Source organism: Thrips palmi, unplaced genomic scaffold (assembly GCF_012932325.1).
Source record: "Thrips palmi isolate BJ-2018 unplaced genomic scaffold, TpBJ-2018v1 HiC_scaffold_11, whole genome shotgun sequence".
NCBI classification, from domain to species: domain Eukaryota; kingdom Metazoa; phylum Arthropoda; class Insecta; order Thysanoptera; family Thripidae; genus Thrips; species Thrips palmi.
The window spans coordinates 5,889,361-5,909,637 of record NW_023144622.1 but is presented as its reverse complement, the minus strand read 5'-3'; the positions used below and the strand labels follow the sequence as shown (position 1 = coordinate 5,909,637).

At 63.4% G+C, this 20,277-nt stretch overlaps 1 protein-coding gene across 1 annotated transcript in view; it reads left to right on the top strand.

Annotated features, from left to right (window-relative positions):
- The window catches only part of LOC117639697 (breast cancer anti-estrogen resistance protein 3 homolog), a 48,157-nt gene extending 29,536 nt beyond the window's left edge, over positions 1-18,621 (top strand). Inside the window, 7 exon segments of the mRNA XM_034375573.1 lie at positions 12,297-12,357; positions 14,845-15,081; positions 15,167-15,496; positions 15,568-16,164; positions 16,167-16,645; positions 16,724-17,088; positions 17,161-18,621. Of these exon segments, the coding sequence (XP_034231464.1) occupies positions 12,297-12,357; positions 14,845-15,081; positions 15,167-15,496; positions 15,568-16,164; positions 16,167-16,645; positions 16,724-17,088; positions 17,161-17,588 (2,497 nt within the window). The 3' untranslated portion in view covers positions 17,589-18,621.
- Positions 18,622-20,277: the final 1,656 nt, after the last annotated feature.

Genomic DNA, 20,277 nt, shown 5'->3' with positions numbered 1-20,277 from the left:
CCAATTTTTGCCACCGCCATTTATTTTTAGGGGTCGCGTTATTCTACGGGGGAAGTCCTGGAAAATAGCGAAACTGATCGTCATTGCGTGAGTGTGTGTGTGTGTGTGAGCGCTGGCTGTTGGACGGAGATAACGACGACACAATTAACGCCGGACAGTCATTGTCAGCTCAGCGGGAATAGAATAACTCGCTCAGGGCGGGGCGGGGCGGGGCGGGGTGCTTGGCACTGGCCGAGCCGACTCGAGCCCTCGCCGCCCTACTCCGCGCTGGATCCATATGGATGTCCAATTTGCCCGCACATGAATATCCACAGGCAGGCAGGCCGCGTGGGTGCGAACAGTGTGCTAGCGAGCCGGGGCTGGCGGCGCGGTGCGGTGCGGCCCAATACGCACCGGACGTCAACCAGGAATCCGGCGGAATCCGGAGCGGTGCCCACGAGGCCACCCCTCCGCGCCGTGCGAGGCCCCGGAGGCCCCGGAGGCCCGGAGGCCCCGAAGGTGAGGGGTGCGGGACGGTAGTGATTGAAGTTCGTTTATTAAGCCTCCAAAGGGCCGGGGCGCCCTGTGGTCCCTGCGGTCGGCGGCTGAGTGATGTGGAGGGGTTGACGGCGGGGTGGCCATGGGTCGGGCAGGTGGTGGGGGGCGTGAGATGAAGGGGCTGCGAACTGCCCCGCCCCGCCACGGCGAGCAACAGCAGCCCATCTGGACGTAAATCACCGAGACCCTTCACCCTTAATCACCCTGTGCCATAGCGCGCCATCGCGCGGACCGCACCGACGTCTCGTTGACTTAGCCCCGGACTTGGCCCCGGACTTAGCCCCGGACTTAGCCCCGGACTTAGCCCCGCTGCCTGCGGCTTACCGCGGAGGACGTCCCGGAAGAGCCCCCCTGAGTGGAACCCTCCTCCTTCAGTGGCTTGATTCCGGGTTTAGAATCCCTTTCGGACGGCGCCGGTCGCGGGTTCGAGTCGAAGCCAACGCCGCCGTCGTGAATGGCGGGGTGGATGCTTTTGTGGTGTGTAGTACCACGGTAGTACTACACGCGCGGTGCCCCCCACTCCAGCCTCGCTCGAAGAGGGGGGCGGTCCATGACCCCCGTGTGGCGTGGCGGCGCGGCGGCGCGCTGCCCATGGCGCTGCCCATGGCGGTGCCCCCACCCCGCGACTGCGACAGTGGCATCTGGTCAGCTGGACGCGGTGCAGGACTACAGGACGCTGCAGCGTACGGCCCCTCTGGCTCCTGTCCGCCTGCCGGTCTGTCTGCCTGTCTGTCTGTCCGTCCGTCGGCCCCGGCAGATTGAAATGGCCGACTGTATAGGTCGGCCAAGGCGGAGGAATGATTTTGTCCTTGGCATGATATCAGTTCGCGGGATACACAGTGACGCCTGTGCAGGTCTTCCCCGACACAGAAGGCCACAGAAAGCGCGCCGCGTGTCGGATTCGCAGTTTCAACTTGGAAAATTCAGGAAGTGGAGTTCGATTTCCGAAACAGCGTTCGGCTGGAATCCAATTCAGCGGTCTCCTTGTTGCGCCGCGAATCGGTGGACCGGTAAATTGGCGGAGGCGTTGCAGCACTTGGGGGTCATTGCGCGAGCTTTGAATGCGGCGCCGGGCGCGGCCCATCGCTCTGTCTCTGTCGCACTCGTGGGGCGGGCCGGCGGGCCGCAGCGGTGCGAGAGAGACGGAGGGAATGGTCGCGACGCGTCGCCAGCCCCTCCAGACGTCCCCGGACTCCAATAACGAAAAATACAGACGGAACGCGGAGCGCGGCCGAAGGGGAAGGAAGACGGAGAGAGGGAAAGAGAGCCTCTCAAATTTCTTTCCGCTCGACGCCCTGTGCCTGGAGCGCCTGGAGCCTCCAGCGACCGTTCCAGCCGATTCCCTCCCTTCTCCTGGAGGACCTTGTCGGCCTCTTGACCCCGCGACTGAGAGTCCTGAGAGTCCTGGACAAGCTGCGCCCGCACCTGGACCCTGGCTGTCTCTCTCCCACCCCTGCGGGACGCCCCACGAGTGCGAGAGAGACAGAGAGTGCGGAATCGCTGCGCTGGCAGCTGCAGCCGCGCCACCTGGTGGCGTCGCGGGGAACAGGTGCGGAGAGTGCGTCGTCTTTGGAGGACGGCGCGCCTGGAAAGAGTTTGTTGTTCTCTGGTAGCATTGGCTGGGAGTAGTTCGACGACGCTGCCGTCGTGGACGAGAACGCCCCGCGACGTGCAGCGCGCTAGCGCCACGCCCATCTGCGGCGGGCAGGCAGCGGTGCCACTTGTCGAACCTCAATCCACTGGCAGCGGGGCGAAGGCGGCGGGGGCGGCGGGGGCGGCGGGCGGCGGGGGCGGGGACAGGGGGTGGCGGCGGCGCGCCGGGCCGTACGCGGGGAGGCGGTGTCGCTGCGAGTAGGGTTAGGGTCAGCGCTCTCGCGGCCGGCCCGGCTCGGCTCCGCTTCGGCTCCACGGCTCGGCTGGCTCGGCTCCAGCGGCGGCGGCACGGCTCCTTCGCGCTCCGCTTTGCTTCGCTTCGCGGTCCCAATCGATAGGGCGAGCCGAGGCGGCCGAGCCGGTCGGAGCCGAGCCGAGCCGAGCCGAGCGCGCTCGGCTGTGTTGTGGCGGCCTGGCGGCGGGGCGGCGGGAAGGGGAGGGGTTGGGAGGGGCTCGCAGGGAAGGGCAGGGAAGTCTGCTGGCAGTGGCAGCTCGAAAAGTGAGGTTAGTTGGCTTCGGGACGCCCCTGCCTGCGCTCCAGCCGCGCGCCCCTCCGCGCGTCGCCGCGTCGCCGCACCGCGACGACGAGCGCGAGTCGCGGACCGCCACCGCGCCTCGGACTCGCGGCCCTCGCGGGGGGAGCCCCGCCGCCCCGCCGCGGCACCCCGAGGGGGCACGGCGCCGACCTGCCCGGACGCCCCGCGCCGTCCGCCGATCGGCGACTTGTAGTGCACCGAGCTGGTCAGAGTGTTTTTGGCCGGACGGTGGGACTATCGACCGACGAGTGCATGCCGCGCGTGCCGCGTGCGAGTGGATCAGGGAGTACGACGCGGTGCGGCCGCTGCCACCAATGAGGCAGGTGAGTGTTGGCGAAGCTTGGCACGCCACTACGGTGTACCTACCGGCCCGCCGCGGGGCACCACCAGCAAGCAGCAGCAGTCGCGCGAGTTTCCAAATCGAGTTACTACTCGCTTCGACGTAACTTCGACTTGCACCGTCCCAGTGCAGCGGGCAGTGCAGTGAGGTTGCAACACCACAGCCAGCATAACTACTACAACTGTGTGTGTGCGGTGAGCGGCGTTTAGCGAGCGGCCAGGGAGCACTACAACAGTGGAGTGGTTCACTGGTTTACTGCTGGCAGCGCGCAGCCAGCTGGGAATGCCCAGGTGGCAATGACATGACACACTGTATGTATGCGCGCGCGCGCGCGCGTGTGTGTGTGCGTGTGTATGACGCGTGAGTCACATTCGGTTCAAGAAAGTCGTGTCAGTCTCCTCTTTTTATCCTCTTTTTCCGCAGCGTGACAGGTTTGTCGATCCCCTCTTGTCGAGGTTCCGCGGGGCGGTCCTTCGTCCGGGAGGGTACCTCCGTCCGGACAAACACATCACGCTGTGCGGCACACGCACACACACTCACACAGACACACGCCACTCGAGACTTGTGCGTACCGAGGCTCTGCAAACACCGAGCCAGTGTACAACTCGGGGCACCTATCCACCCCTATATTGCAGCACAAACCCTGTTTATTGAGTGACACATTTTGTTTTTTGCTTTTGTTTTTTTTTTTTCGCGGCGTGTGTGGCGGCTCGTTTGCCAGTGTAATCGCATGACTGTCACACACTTGCCAGCGAACGGGGTGGAAGCACACTGGAAGCGCCTAGCGGGCCATCAATTGAATACACACGAGAATTAGCATATCAGAGGAGTGACATCGGGCCGTGCCTGCACTGCCCGCACCGCGCCGTGTCGCCTGCACTGCAAACCCGGTTCAGTTGAGCCAGCTCGCGTTTCCATTTCGATCTGATATGGTGGCAGTGTGGCAGTTCGCAGCGAGCGGCCAAATTGCTTCGGAATGAGGCGGCATTGACACCAGCCGCGTCGGGCTGGCGCGAAAAAGGGAAGGGGGATGAAATGGAGAGTACAGTCGCCCAACTCGACGATTATTTTTCTTTTTTATGTTTTCGAAATTAGATTGCGACGCTTTACTTAATCCGACTTTTTCTCTCTCTCGCGCGCGCGGGAAAGTCGGGGAAATAATTTGCGAAGAGCGGCGACTTCTGCTGCGTGCGGCGTTTCGTGCCGTTCGGGGAGCAACCAGTGTGATGGTGGCTACTCTGCCGCCGCGCCCCGCCCCGGCCCGCCGCCACCCTCCGACACGTGCTGCCAAAACGCCCACCGCGATGCACCCTTCAAGGCTCCCCGACGGAGGGCGTCCTCCCGGTTGACTGCGGCAAAGTGTCGGTCCGGCCAGCCACTCCGGCGGCTCCCTCGTCCTCGTCGTCCTCGTCCTCCTCTTCGTGCTCCACGGCGGGGAAGTCCTCCTGGCGGCTCATAAAAATGCATGGCGGCGGGGCTGGGAAGCGGGGAATCATGCCGCCGTGCCGCCCCGTGTGTGTGTGTGTGTGTGTGTGTGTGTGTGTGTGTGTGTGTGTGTGTGTGTGTGAGCTAGTGCGTATATGTGCCGGGGGGCGAGGGCGGGTGCGGCCATCATGACCACATGGGCCTCGGCGGCGCACTAGCGCGGACTTAAGTGGACTGTATGCAGCGAGGAACTGTGCGCGCGGGGGGCTGCCTACCCGCCAGGCGGCCCGGCCCAGCAGCCGCGCACAGTTCGGAAACTTGGCGCTGTCGGTCCATGGAGAGGGGATGACGGGCTGCTACACTGCTAAATCCGCGCGCAGCCGGACCAGCCGGACTCACTCAGACGACCAGCGCGCACCGCCCGCATGCTGGGTGCTTGTTGTTGTTTGCGGGCCTACAGCTGTGGTTGTTGTTGTCGTCTTCATTTTCGGCGGGGAACCAATTTGCACTTGGCGCGTTGTGGCGCGAAAAAGGTGCCGCAACGTGTGAGGCACGGTGCGAGGGGTGGGGGAAGTCGGAGGGGTTGGCGACGCAAGGACTCCGTTGAAGGCCCTTCACCGCCCCCATCCTTTCACGGCCCTCATCCTTTTCCCTGCCCGATTCCATTTCTCGCCGGTACACTGACAAACTCGAATTAAAATAAATAAAATTTATTTTCTGGGTGAAGCCGGGTTTGCGTTGGCATGTGTGTGGAGTGGGCTTTTTGGCGGTGTAGTCGTCGTCGGCGTGCTAGTCGTGCTAGTGCCTCCGGGCGGCAGATAAGGCGGCATTGCCGAATTTGCGGTCCGCCGTCTGGCCGTACGTGAGCGGGAATTCATTTCCGCGAGGGTGGCAACGGCGAGGGCGGCCGGGCAGGCCGGGCAGTGTAGTGGCCGCAGCGCTGCCAACCTCACGGTGTGCCGGAACGTACCGCGTGTTTATTTCGTAGCGCAAAGTGCTGTGATAAAGGCAGCACGCGGAAGTTAACCTCACTGCCGCCGCCGAATAGCACGGCTGACGACAACCCTTTACAGTGTAGACGAAACCACGTGTTCTATCGCTTCGGCTGCTTCGCCCCCTCCCCCCACCCTGTCATGCTTTGTGTACAGTCTGGGTTGGTTGGTTGGTCTGGGTGCGTCAGGCCTTCCTTTGTGCCTGTCTCCTGTCCGGACGAGTGCATTGATTGTGTTATCGTTGCTGAGTGCCGGCATCTTTCCTGTTGGATTCCATACGGCGGGTCCCACCGCAGGAAAGCCTGCCACACACACAGTGCCTCACTCACACTCCGACACGGCGGGGGACGAGCGTTTCGCGGTGGAGTGACTCCGGCCCACTGTCGGGCGCATTTAACGCGATTGCTTCTGGGTTTGTGTTGCCGGCTTTGCATTCTGGCTGCGCATTCGGGCGCGGAGTCTCACTTTTCACTTTGGGTGCGACGACGAGGCGGGCTGCGTGGAGTCCGCCATGGCGTCGCCCGCGTCGCGGGAGGTGCCGGCGGCTTGCAGTGAACGTGCAGCTCCACGCGATGCACGCCGTCTTCCTCCCCCAGGGCCCTCCCCTCACGAAACGCATTCACGCACCCTCCCTCACCCCTCCAGGGCTGGCACGCGCGACGTCGCGGCCCACCTAAACCCTGCTGCAGCCGCTCCCCCACCCCCTGCGCGTCCGCCGCGCGTCCCGCGTCCGTCAGCGTGCTCCAGGGTCGCGCCGTCGGCGGCGGCCTCGTCGTCCTGTTGGCGGCCCAGTGTTATGACCTGGCGGTCGTTTCGAAACGCGAGCTCCCCGTCGAACTCGGCCCTTTTGTGTGGCCGTCGCTTTCCAGCTCTTGTTTTGGTGCGCGCGGCGCGCGAGGTTCATTTTTACTGCGGCGCACAGTGGGCCAGAAGACCGGTGGCGGCGGCCAAAACTCTAGACGCGTTTTGGGCTCCAGAGTCGCTAAACTGGACTCGAACCGAACGTGTGACCCCACCAATGGATTCCTCGTTCTAAGAGCAATCCATTGGTGGGGTCACACGTTCTGTTCGAGTCCCATTTAGCGACTCTGGAGCCCAAAACGCGTCTAGAGTTTTGGCCGCCGCCACCGGTCTTCTGGCCCACTGTGCGCCGGAGTGTTGTGTTGGTTCGCTAGGCGGCTAGGCGTCGCCGAGGCGGGCGCCGCCGAGTCCGAGTCCACACCGAAACAGAGGCCCGTTGTTTAAGAAGGGGGCTTTCATTAAGCTGAAGTGAGGCGCGGCGCGGCGCGCCTCGTCGAGTGGTTGAGTCTAGTTGAATACCCCGCCAGCACGCGAGCCCCCGCTGTCCGGCACGGGGTTGTCGATGACGGCGAGGGCGAGGGGGAGACAGATGACGAGGAAACCGAAAAAACAAGTCAAAGCTCGCGCCGGCGATTTCTGTGCCCGTTGTTCGCGCGTTTTCGTTTTCGCTTTATTTTGGCGCTGTAGCTGCCCTAGTGACGCGCCCTTTTATATTTACATTACCTGTGCCGCCCTCCATCGGGCCTCCCCCTTGCACCCCTTCCCTGCTGCTCATCCCAAGGGGCGGTGCTGTGGGGCCTTCATTAGGTCTGTGGTTTGTTGGACCTCCCCCTCCCCCTCTCCTCTCCGCTCTCTGCCGCGTGTCAACTTGTCGGGCTGCAACCGCACCGGGTTGTAGTGGACTGGCCCTGACTGGCCCGGACTGGCCCGGCCCGGAGTGACACGACTCAACCCTTCCCCCTTCTCCTCACCCGGGTTAGATCGGCCCGACTTTTATTGGGTTCCAATCCAAACAAAACTCGGGGCGCCCCGACCAAACTTTTCCTGTCATCGCCGTCTGGTCGGCGTCCACGTTCTCGTCCACCGCCGCGGCCGGGGCTCTCGGCATACACTCCAAACACCGCGGTGGGGCTCATCTCAGCCCCAGTCCGAGCACTGACTCTAGTTACCACCAGGGTCGCGGATGGCCGGCGCTTTCGTCGCTCTGTCTCTCTCGCACCTCCAGGCCGTGGTGCATGCGAGGGAAGGAGCGATACCCGACTGCCCGACTGGCAGGCCCGACCACACACAAGTGTCGTGACACACGCAGGGCGCGGCGGCGCGGCTCGCCGAGCGACGCCGATGAGAGTCGATTTGTCTCCCTCGCACCGCTGCGGGGCGCCCCGCGAGTGCGAGACAGAGCGACGATTCTTCGGAATCGGCCTGCCGGCCACCCCACCGCTCCGCGCGTTGGCTGAGCCCAAACCTAGGACACGGGGTGGAAGGCCCCGGGCCCCGGGGGTGGGGGACTCGCGGGACTCGCCGCCTGCACGCCGCGCGCCCCGAGACGTCCGTCTTCACCTTGTGGTTCGGGGAACACGCCAGCGAGGCAGCGAGGCCGGGCACGCAACCCTCACCTCAACCCGCCCCCAGCGTACAGTGTACTGCCCGCGGGGCCCTGTCACCATTGTCCCTGGCCAGCGTTCGGCAGCAAGGCCGCGTGGGGTCTGTTCGTGGAGGTGCGAGAGAGACAGCGCGTCCAGGAAGGGCAGCCGCGGCCATCAACTAGATACGGCTAGTTTAAAAGCCATCGTCGGCCCGCTGGGTCGGGTCGGGTACGGCCTCTGCTACCGGGGTCGGCGCGGCCGAGGCGCGGCCTTGGGCGTGTCCCTTCGGAGGGTCATCGGGGACGTCTGGAAGGGCATGCACTACAGTGTGGGCGGCAGGCTGGCGGTCGTTAGTGCCCCACGAACTGCCGCTATAACAACCCGGAACGCGCGACGCGGCGACGCGCGGCGCGGCTGGTCGGGGGTGGCTTTCCGTGCGGGGATGGTTCCCAACGTCGCTCTGTCTCTCTCGCTCGCATGGCTCGTTCCGTAAGGGTGCGAGAGAGACAGAGCGACAGTCCGGAAGCAGCCCGCCGGCTTCCCGGTGACGCACGGCCCCGGCATGAGCGGCATGAGGACAAGAAGTGCGTGCGGCTGCTTCTTCTGCAGTGCAGTGCCGTGCAGCCTCAGCAGCCAGCGGATTCGTCGCTCTGTCTCTGTCGCACTCACGGGGCGGCCCAAGAGACAGAGCGACGAAGCGACTCCTGGGTGTCGCAGCGCCACGCGACACCGCTGCAGACCTAGACACTGGGAAAAGTCTTGTCTTTCAGACGAGACTCGAGTTTTCGTCCACCCACCGCCTGCTGGACTGTCTGCGTTGCCGTAAGATGATTTTTGGACGCGCGTTAGAGTGACGCTGCCATGTCATTCAGGATGAATCATCATTCAGTGTGCGTCCGACGTGTTCGGACATGGTCCGGCCGCAACCCTTTTCGCGTACCAGTGTACCACCGCCACCAGATCGGCCGCCTCTTCCTGATGTTTGTCACGTTTGCCGCCCTGGCGGGGCGGGCGGGGCGGGGCGGGGCGGGGCGGGGCGGGGCGGGGCGGCGCCTCGCCTCTCCCGGCGAGATATCCGGGATATGGCCCCGAAACGCGTGTTCCATTTCAAAGTTCTCTCCCTGGACGTGCGGCGCCCCCGTGCCCCCTAGCTCCCCCTCCCCCTGGCCTGCATGTAGTGCGATACGGCCTTTTTCACCTCCGACGGCGTCCAACAGCCGCGGCCCGATAAAGGTCACCCCGTTCGGGGCCCCGCCCGGTGCACCAGCTCTGTCTCTCTCGCACCGCGGCGGCGCGCCCCGCGAGTGCGAGAGAGACAGCTGCAGGGTGCCGCACGAAGGGCGTTGAGGCGGGCGCCCCGCTGGGCCCTGCCGGGCCCCCTTCCCCGCCTAATCACTCTCGAGCAGCCAGCATAGGGCCCGCTGGATAAGGCGGTTAAACGGCCGGCCCGAATGTGACAAATGCTGTGTCGGAGGGTCGGCGCGGCGGGCCGCGGGCAGGCCGGGCAGGCCGGGCAGGCAGCCGGGCGCGAGGCGAGGGTGTTTTACATTCCAGGCCGCCCCGCCGCGCCGCGCTCCGCCCCGCCGTTGCAGCATGTGGTTCAAGGACTGACTAAAAATACCATAAAGCCTCGCTCTCTCCCTCTCTCTCTTTCCTCGTAGTCCTACCCGTTCCGAGCGGCCAGTTCCGGCCCGCGGTCCAACCTCCGCTGCGACGCCCTCCCTAAAGCTCGCGATTAAGAAGGGATCAGACCGCGACAGAGAGAGACGCAGGATGTAATGCAATGTAATGGCCATTGTGTGCTCGCGCCGCGTCGCCTGCCGGATGTGGCGTTGCTCAACGCGGCGGAAATAAAAAGGCGAATTAAATGATTCGCGCTGCCCGTTTCATTATCCGCAGTTAGAGTCACAGTGGCGCGGTCACTATTGGCAGTGCCGTTGTCGGGCCGTTTCGTCCGCATGCAGCCGATCATTGTGATTACGACCGCAATGACAGTGCACGCACCGGGAACAAAAGGCTTCGCGGAGGGTCACTCGCTGCCCCTCTCTCCTCTCTCTTTCTGTCTTCCTCTCTCGCCCTCGCTCGCTCTCTCCGCCCCCTTCCCCGCTGGAGGCAGTGGCGTGGGAACCCAGCGGCCGCTCTTCGCCGCGGTCTGCTCGCCGCGACAAATGGAGCGTGTCGTCGTTCGCACGGCGATATTCCGCACGGCGGAGTATCGCTCCGTCTCTCTCGCACCCCTCCGGGACGCCCCACGAGTGCGAGAGAGGCAGAGAGCAGCCAAAATCATCGGATGGCGCCGCGTGTTTCAAACTTCGCCGTGGCGGCGGGTTGCGAACCTCGTCTTGGCGCACGGCTCTCGGCCGGTTGGCCGCGCTGGCCGCTGGCTGCGCTGTCCCGGACGTGCCGCGGAGGTATGCGATGTGTCTCCCCCGCGCCCGGCCTCCCCCTCCCCTCCCCCCCCCCGGCCAGCAGCCTCTGGGGCCTCTGGAGCAGACAAACCGGGAGACCGGGAGACCGCAGTCCACGTTGCGTCGCTCTGGTCGTTCCCGCCGCCGCCGCCGCCTTCAGCTGTCGGACACGCCATTTTGAACCTCTGTGATGCTTTTTCGACGATCTGTGACGCCATTTTGGACCTCTGTAATGCTTAATTTCGCACACAAATTTTTGCGACTGTCTCTCTTGCACTGATGCGGCGTGTCGCGGGGGTGCGAGAGAGACGGAGACAGCGTCATATCGTAAATCGAGGCGATCGGGGCAGCGGTCCCGCCCGCACGCCGCCCCCCTCCCCCTCCCCCTCCCCGCCACGCTCGGCCGCATCGCGGGGGACGCAATTAGAAGAGGGAGTTTCAACAGGAATATCATTGAATCGTCCCAGCTGCAATATAAAAACAAAACAAAAATGCAAATGAATCGGGAAAAAAGTAATGATTCAAAAAATGGCGATTGTATGGCCGCGTTATAGGTTTGCGGTTTTTTTGTTGTTTTTTTTCTTCAGCCCCTTAGTCAGGTCGCGTGGTCGGGACGACACACGCACACACTCACACACAGACACAGTTGCAGAGACTCACGTACGCTCACGCGCTGCGGCAGGTGGGGTGGGGGGAGGGGGAGTAATATACGGACTCGACGCAAAAGTGTCTCCCAAATTGAAAACAATAAACGACCAAGAGGTGCCGGTTGAGCAAGGCGGAGCAAACGGGGGGGGGGGGGGGGGGTCGCGCGCGGGAGTGCGCGGTGTGGGCGTGTTTGGCGCGAGGAGCCGCCTCTGTGTGTGTGTGTGTGAGTGATTCTGTGTGTGTGTGCGCCCTGTCATGTCGCAGACAAACGTGACGACGTGAAAGTGGAGCAAAACATCGGAGATTGGCGATATCTTTGCACGCGGAACAATTCGAGCACGGCGCCGCCACGTCTGGGAAAGATTTACAGAAGTATAACTAAAATTGGACGTTTGCAGTCCCTTCGTTTGTTTGGCTGTGGGGCTCTGCCCACGCTGCGGCATGCACGCACTTTTGGCTCCTTCTAAAAATACGTTGGGCGCCGCGCTCGCACCTAGGCTCTAGTTGTGGGACCCAGCTCATCGTGGTTGTTGTTCTTGCTCACCTGAAAATAAATATCCGGTACTCGTGAAAATTAGAGGTGTCTGTGAGTGTGAGTGCGAATGGCCGTGTGTGGGAGAATCGTGTGTGCGTGTGTGTACAAATAATGCGTCTCGCGGCTCGGCGCGCACCAGTGACATTTTATACTGCGCTCGTTGTGCCGCGGTGGTGCTGCCGACTTGCCCGGCCGGCTTGTCTGGCGTCGTTTGTTACATTTCCCTACAAGGATTTGAGTGGATCGCCCTTGTCACCTTATCCCCGCCTTTCGCCGTTATTGTTCGGACGGACGGACAGACGGACGGACAGACAGACGGACGGACGGACAGACAGACGGCGATCGTCCCAAGAAGTGCTTTATCCAATAAGTAATCCCGAGTCAGTGAATCACGTTCGATGCCTATCGACAGGCGAGCTGGCTGGCTGGCTGCCTGCCTGCCTGCCTGCCAGCCTGGCTGTAGAGCTGCAGAGAGGGAAAAGATGGTCCACGAGGGGGCAACAGGCAGCCGGGGTAATTATTAAACCGTCAAGGCAAAGCCTGATGCTACTTGAGTCCGGCATTGTGTGATGTGGCAGTGCGTGTGCGCAAGTGTGTGTGTGTGTGTGTGTGTGTGTATGAGAGAGTGTGCGTGTTTAATTTGTGAGTCCCCTCTCCAGCGGGTGGTCAGCTTGCTCAGTTTTAATATGTTGGACTGGGCAGGGAGGCCTATTCTACGATGCCGCTGCCCGCATCCGAGTAGTACTACGTGAGGGCCTCAGCTCATCCGCTCCACGACACTGTATGCTTTTGCCGCGGATTCATATTCTAAACCCGGTTTTGTTTCGTGTTGCAGTGCGGACATCCTGGTGGCCAGCAACGTCACCCAGAGCAAGAGCCTATGTAACATCACGATGGTGAGTCTGCGTAGTGGCGTCGTCGCGGTCCTCGGATCGCACCCCCGGGCCGTGCCGGGCCGTGCCGGGCCGTGCCGAGCCGAGCCGGACAGCGGGGAGCTCGCCGGAGAGACTTTGAGAGGCTTTGTGGCCCTTCATCGTGTGCTCGGCGCCCCGCTCCCCCTCGGCGGCTCGGATCCTCGACGACTCCCCTTTTGCATATCTCTGCCGTTTCTTTTCCGCGAGCCCGTCATTCAAAATCTGTCTCTCCGTCTCTCTCGCACTCACGGGGCGTCGGCGCACAGAGCCTGTCTCTCGCGACAAAGCGTCGATCCAGCAGGCAGTGCGCACAGCTGGGGCCCGCGTCGCGGTGCGGCGGTGCGGATGTACCCTGTCAAGCGGGCCGCGCGCCGGGCCGCGGGTTCGAATCCCGGCGGGGCCCTGTTTCGCCCTGCTTTCCGTTTACTTATTCATGGCGCTGCCTCGTCCGTGACACGACAATCCTCCCCACTTCGGGGCGCCTTGCCGCGTCTGCGGTTAGGCGACGCCCCGCGACACCAACGCGAACACGAGACTTTGGCCGCCTGCACTGTACAATGAAAGCTCGAAACTAAACCCCCGGGCCGTCCTCGAGACAGTGTGCCGGCACTGAGTGGCGACGTTACCCCGTCCAGGCCGTCCTCCCCTATCCGCCATTCATGGCTCCCCTCGGCCCTTGCAGCAAGCCTTGGAGGCACCGCCCCGCACCGCGCCGCGCGGGGGCTCAACATGTAGGCCCCGCCGCCCTACCATTGTCGGCCACCTAGCCGCCCTTATCGGCCATGCAGGGCGGTGGCTCTGTGATTAGCCGGCCTGCAGCACGAGGAGGAGGATCACGGGCTGCTTCACGGTGAGCCCTCCCTCCCTCCCTCTCGCACCCTCCACGCCGCCCCGTGAGAGTGAGAGAGACAGAGCGACGGCGGAAGCGCTGTTCGCAAGCGGCCTGCAGCTCCGCCCCGAGCCCGGCGCTCATTTTGCGGAGGAACAACATGATTAGCTGCCCCTCACCTGGGCCTGCCTGGCGCCCTCGGGGACGGGGCCTCCGTGTCGGGCTGGGGGTGGAGGGCGGCGGCGTTTGACACGGCCTCGGGCTGGGCCTCGGGCTTGGGGGTGACAGCGTCGCCGACGACCTGACGCGAGGCTTTATGAAACGTCTCGTAGGGGATTCGCGCAAAGTGTCCTGCCGGGAAAGTTAAACTGCAGAGACACGAGACATGTCGCCCGTTAGAGCCCCTGGAACTTGGAACCTGGAACGGTCTGCCCTTCAGCGACGGGGAAGTTTCGGGCGGGTGTGGTGGAAGGCGTGCGGGTGCCGGCGCGCCGGTGCGCCGGTACCGGTGATGCTGCGAGGCTGGCGGCAGCACCCCGCCACAAAGGGAGAGAGGGGTCAGTCACCCCCCTGCCGGGACGGTGCCGGGACCGTGCCGGGACTTTGAGGGGGTGTGGTCCGGGGTCCGGGCATTGATCCGGGATGGGGAGAGCAGGGAGAGGGAGAGAGAGAGAGAGAGGGTGGGCGGCGCTCTGTCTGGCGGGCTGCCTATCCGGCGGGGGGCAGGACTGCGCGGGGCCGCGCGGGACGGCGCCCCCTCCTGACGCCGGCTTCCTCTGGGTGGCTGCGCGTAGCTGCGCGGGCCGGGGGGTTGGGGTGCGGTTGCGGGGGTGGCACGTCCCGCGGACTGCCGTGCCTGTGTGGGCCTGATAGGCGGATGGGAGCGGTTGGCGGTTGCGAATGCTCGGCATAGAAATAGGCAACAAGAGGAACGAATTAGCCTGGGCACTTTGTACCCTTTCAGCGTCCCCTCACCGTTTCGGGCCGTTCACCTATGGGTCGCTGTCCCCCACCGACCCCTTTCCCACCCCTTCCGACCCTTCCGACCCTTCCCACCCCTTCCCCGGTCCATTACGACCGCTTCTCCGTGCAAACTCGGCCGGGCCCGTTCCGTAAACAGTGTTACGGCACAGTTGGTGCAAGGCGATGATTCAGCGACCCAGCTCGACCCAGCTGGGCAGGGCTGGGCCCCGCGGCTCTTTTGCCGGCCGTTCCCCCAGGCTGGGCCGGGCCGGGCCCAGCAGTCTGCAGCCCACACTCCGACGCGGACGCTGCGAACGGCGATTTAATGGGCCATCGTCATGAACGCGCCCCGCGACCTCCGCCTGCACCCCGTCCGACACCCCGTCCGCCACCCCAGGCCGAGCAGCGCGGTGAACGCAGCAATTCAGCGAGCCAATGAAACGCGATCCGCCCCGAACTCCGAGAGTCCTCCCCATCGCTCTGTCTCTCTCGCACCTTGTGGGACGCCCCATCAGTGCGAGAGAGATAGAGAGCCTGTCGGGTGGCCGCCGTGAGAGGTAGGCCGCCCACCGCACTCTCGTGTCGGTGGTGTTGCCTATCTCGCCCGCGACAGGCGCTCTTTCCGCCACCGTGACGGCCCCGACGGCGACCCTAACGGCCTTCTTCTTGTCCTCCAGGACGAGCCCGCCGGCGACCCCACGGCGCTGCGGCGCCTGCTGGAGTGGGAGCTGTCCCTGGACTCGCAGGACCTGCGCTCGCACGCCTGGTACCACGGCGCCATCCCGCGGCACCGCGCCGAGGAGATCGTGGACCGGCACGGCGACTTCCTGGTGCGGGACTGCGCCTCGCAGCCCGGCAACTTCGTGCTCACCTGCCGCAGCAACGGCGCCTCCCTGCACTTCGTCATCAACAAGGTGAGCAAAGTTGGTCTAAACGCCGACAAATGGTGACAAATGTGTCGAAATCGTCTGTGGCTTACGGTGTTGATTCTCGTTGCAGGTGGTGCTGCAGCCCGACACGGTCTACGAGCGCGTGCAGTACCAGTTCGAGGCCGACGCGTACGACACGGTGCCGGACCTGGTCACCTACTACGTGGGCAGCGGCAAGCCCATCTCGGCGGCGTCGGGCGCGCGCATCCAGACCCCGCGCAACCGCCTGTACCCGCTGTCCTTCTACGCGGAGAAGTACGCCTTGCAGAGCATCGCGGGCGTCACCGCCGGCATGTCCCCGATGACGTCCCCGCTGAGCGCGCTCCCCCCGCTGACGCCGGGCTCCAGGATGTCGCCGTACTCGTGCTTCCGCAGCCCGTGCACTCGCCGCCGCGGTCGCGCCGCGCCGCCGCGTACGGCGTGCCGGTGGAGGTGGCGTACGCGACGCCGCCGCGCCTGCCGTCCAAGCAGCGCAGCCTGTCGCTCACGCCCGGCGAGGTGCTCAACGGCCACGCCAAGCTCACCCTCAGCCTGGCGGACCGCGCGCGGCCCGAGGACCACGGCGGCAGCGCTGACGTCGTCCACGCCAACGGGGCTGCGAACGGAACCGCCAACGGCACCACCCCCAGCAGGTTCTCCACGCACTCGCTGCCGCGCAGCAACGGCAAGCTCTCCACGTGCAAGGGCACGTCCACCATGCCGCGGCACGGCCACGGCGCCGTGCACGCCGCCCACAACAAGATGCTGCGCGTCAACAGCGACCTGGAGGGCGTAGCGTGCTCGCCCCGGGACGCCGCCAACGCCCCCAACGCCGTGCCCGCCACGCCGCTGTCCGACAGCCCGCCCCCCAAGCCGAGCCGGGTGCCGCCCGCGACGTGCTCCACCCCCGCACCACCCGGAGCGGCCGCGGAGGAGGACGTCGACGGCGACGTGGCGGACCTCGGCGACCTGGGCGACACGACCCCGGTGTCCGAGAGCGGCTCATCGCTGGCCTCGGCCGCGGCGCTGCAGCGCGCCGCCATCGCCTCGTACCACGCGTCCGGGTCGGACTCCGGCAACGGCTCCGGGACTCGTCCGCGCAGAGCTCCGCCGCCGGCGACGTCCCGGACTCGGCGGCGGCCGCGGCCGCGGGTGGCAGCGGCAGCGGCACGCTCAAGCGCGGCGTCATCATCTACCTGCCGTCGTCGTGCTCCTCCACGACGCTCAAGGCGTGCGACGAGGGCGTGTCCGGCCCCGGCGTGGCGGCCGCCGACCTGCCCGACCTGCCCAGCGCGCTGGACCCGGACTCGTTCCAGACGCTGCTGCTGCCCTCGCTGGAGAACAAGCCGCTGGACGCCACCGCGCTGCAGGGCATCAAGATGATGCTGCTGGAGAGCGGGTCCCGCATCCTGGCCAACCACCTGACCAGGGACGACCTGGACCTGACGCTGGCCACCGCCGCGCCCAACGGCCAGCCCTGGGACCAGGGCCTGGGGCTGGGCATCAAGTCCGGCATCGAGCTGTGCTGCCTGCCCGTCGGCCGGCAGCTCAGGACGGACCTGGTGGAGAGGTAGGTCCGCGCCAAAGTCACCTAAACCTACCCTAATCCCTCGCCAACCTACTGACCCCCGTGTTCTTCCTTCCCCAGGACGGAGTGCCTCAAGCTGCTGGTGGCGGTCACCATCCTGACGTGCCCCACGGAGACGGAGCGCGCCGAGCTGCTCAACAAGTGGATCCAGGTGGCCGTGGACACCAAGACCGCCCTGGGCAACCTGTTCGGCTTCTGCGGCATCATGCTGGGCCTGTGCATGCCGCAGCTGCAGCGGCTGGCCGCGACGTGGCACGTGCTGCGGCAGCGCTTCACGGACAGCGCCTTCAACTTCGAGGCCAAGCTGCGGCCCACGCTCAAGAGCATGAACGAGTGCGCCAACCCGCAGGCCCCCAACACCACCATCCCGCACCTGCTGCCCTTCCTGCTGCTCAACGCGCGCCCGGCCGAGGCCATGGTCTCAGGTGAGGACTCAGGACTCTCTCCCCGTTCCGGGGCGTTGTCTCGAACCGCGTCTGACGGCTTCCTGGTTGCAGGCGCGTCCTCGTGCGGGGTGCCGCAGTCCACGCTCAACGCGTGCATCGCGCCCTGGGAGTCCTCCACGTCGGACTTCGGCCTGGGCACCATGTGGGCGCACTTGGAGGCGGCGCGGCGCTTCGGCGACTCGATGCCCACCTTCCGGAGGAACTCGGAGATCGTGCTGAGCGACTCCAAGGTGGACGACCTGCTGCTGGACGCGTTCCGCACCGAGTTCCACCTCAAGTTCCTGTGGGGCTCGCGCGGCGCCTCGGTGGACGCCGAGGAGCGGCACGCCAAGTTCGACCAGGTGCTGACCGTCATGTCGGAGAAGTGCGAGCCGCCGCTGCCGCCCGCGTCGCAGGTCATGCCGCACGCGCACGGCGTGGCTGGGGGCGTGCCCAGCACGCTCGGCCACCACGCGCAGGGCATCGGCACGAGCGTGTAGGCCACCCCACGCCACGCCCGCAAGATTGTGACAATACACACGCGCACACGCATTTTAAAGTTTTTACCCCGGTTCATTCGCATATGGTTTCATGCAAAATATTTGTTTGTTGAGGGGGGGGGGAGTAGAAAACACATTGAGAGCCGCTCAGACTAAAAGCTTTTTATTGAAGCGATGCGTACTGCTAAAATGCTCAAAGATTTTTCAAAAATATTCCTAGGGTTGATGTCTTAACTTCAACGATGACATGTACTTTTATCGTATTTTACAATAATGTCTTTCCATAAAGACTGTTTGAATCAAAAGTTGACTTTCTGGTAGTTTCCATTCTTCTTAAACTACCAAATCAGGAATCTAGGTCATGTATCTATGGCATTTCATGTGTGCTAATCTCTAGAACAGTAGAGCTGTAGAATTTGAAACAAAAAAAAATTCATTATGATCCAATGCCTTTGTAAATAAGCCTAGAAGACTTCACGTTCAAATCCTAGTTAGATTGCTTGGAGCACTTCCTGCTGGCACCAGTGACCAAGTAATGTCAATCTGAATCAGAAAGTGTAATCAAAAATGTCCAACCTTCATGAAATGGTATTGACTTGTAGCTTTTATATATTTCCAAAGAATTTATAAGCTTAGACTTTGAAAATTTTTTTAATTTTTTTTTTTGAAAGAGCGGGCATCGACCGATCTTTATGTAAATTTCTATGATTGTTTTTGTTTGTTTTTAAATCTACCTTTCTACATGGACTGTTGTGACCAAAACCCTGGTCAAGGTGTGTTTAATTTTTGTCTCAAGTACTACCATTATGTTACTTTCAGAATACCACCAAGAAGTTATCTCTGAACTATGCATTGTTATTGTGGGTAATAACATCCCTAATCTAGTCAAGTCACGTTATGTGATACTAATAATAAATTGTTTTTGATTATGATTTTATTTATTTAAATGTATATACAGAATATGTGAGACTTTGTACATTGATATATAACGTGTAAATGTGCCATGGCATAAGAATAAATGAATGTCCCCGTATACCGGCTGTTTCGTTTTACTAATGACTTCCCTTTGGACCCATTTGGAGACAACTTTCGTTTGAACCCAAACAAGTTTGGCCCAACAGGGAGCAGGACCGGCTTCCTCGCTGCACCTTTCTGGAGATACCCCTCGACTGCACCGCGATTCCCTCCGCCCCTCCGGCGATACTCCTCGCCTCGCGGTGCGCGGTGCGTCGATACTCCACGCCACCGCAAAAGCGCCTGCGGAGTGGGCCGCCTCGCGACGTCAACGTGTGAAGAGTTGCGTGCTTTCCAGGCGGCCGGCCGCGGGCTGTCTCCGAACAAACAATTTCGTCACTTTCCAGAAAGTCGCAGCTCGCGGGCGTCGGCTCGCTCGAATCGAAACGAAACGAGCCCCGTGGAGACATTAGTTTTAAAAAGACGCCTTCTCCAAGTGCTTGATTAGGCGGCCGAAAGTGGTAAATGGTGTGAACGGCCTTGCTATCGCCACGCCGTGCCTTGTCTGGAAACTAAAGCGCCACATTTGGGTGTGGCCCGGGGCTCCCAGGACTCCCCGTGGATTCGGATCGCTTTCTAATGTGTCGCCCATAAAGTGTCCGGGACCAGCGGACGGATTCTTCTCGCTCTGTCTCTGTCGCACCTACACGAGGCGCCCCGTGAGTGTGAGTGAGACAGAGCGAGCGGCAGGTGGTTGGGCCGGGGCAAAAGCCACGCGCGGCCGCCTGCCGAGCGCCGGGTAGACCACCGAACACGCAGGCAGCTTGAACTTGGCGCGCCTCGCAGGCAGGCAACCCCTTCGGCACGGGGTGACTCCGAATGTCGGGTCCGGTATGAATTACCCTTCTCAGAAGGGCCCCACACCAGAAGGACAAGGATGTCCAAGGTGTGAGAAGGAGGCGGGGCTGTGCGAAAGGTTTTCGCACTGTTTTCGTCGCTGTCCCCATGGGGTGACAAATGTGAAATGCAAAAGATACCTCTGCGCAAATAAAAACATTTTTGAAAACACGGGGCGTCTTGTAGGGGTGTGAGAGAGATAGAGCGACGGAGCTAATGATGGCCAGGCATAGGCCTGCCCCGTCCTGAACTACCTGAACTAGAATGACGCCAACCTATGCCTGGAATGCAGAAATTTCATCCCGCTGATGAGTGCGGCTCGCCGCGGTGCGGCGGGGCGGGGCGGCCGGTGCCCCCTGCGGGGCGTGGCGCGGGCGGGGCCGCGGCGGCGCTGGCGCCCTCAGCAAAAACCGCTGGCAGGCATGCTGGCGGCGTTGATGGAGTCGACCGAGTCCGAATCTGGAACTCCGCGGAATGCCGCGCGGCTGCAGACTCATTCCGAGCAGTCGCTGTCGCTCTGTCCCTCTCGCACCCCGACGTGGCGCCCCGTGAGTGCGAGAGGGACAGAGCGACGTGAGCGCTGTTCGGAACGGGCCTGCAGCAGAGCGCCACCGCAGGGCCACCGCAGTGCCGCGCCGCCGGCCAGCGACCAGCCTGCGACACTGCCAAGGCGTGCGGCGTGCGCACAGCCATGGCGGCGGGGCGTGCGAAAGGGGCGTGGTGCCATGGGGCGCGGGGGCGCGGGGGCCATGGCAGTGGGGCGGCCTGTGGCGTGGACCGCGGCCCGACCGCGGGGACCGCGCTGCCGTGTTTTCGTGGCGCGTGTGAGTGTGCAGGT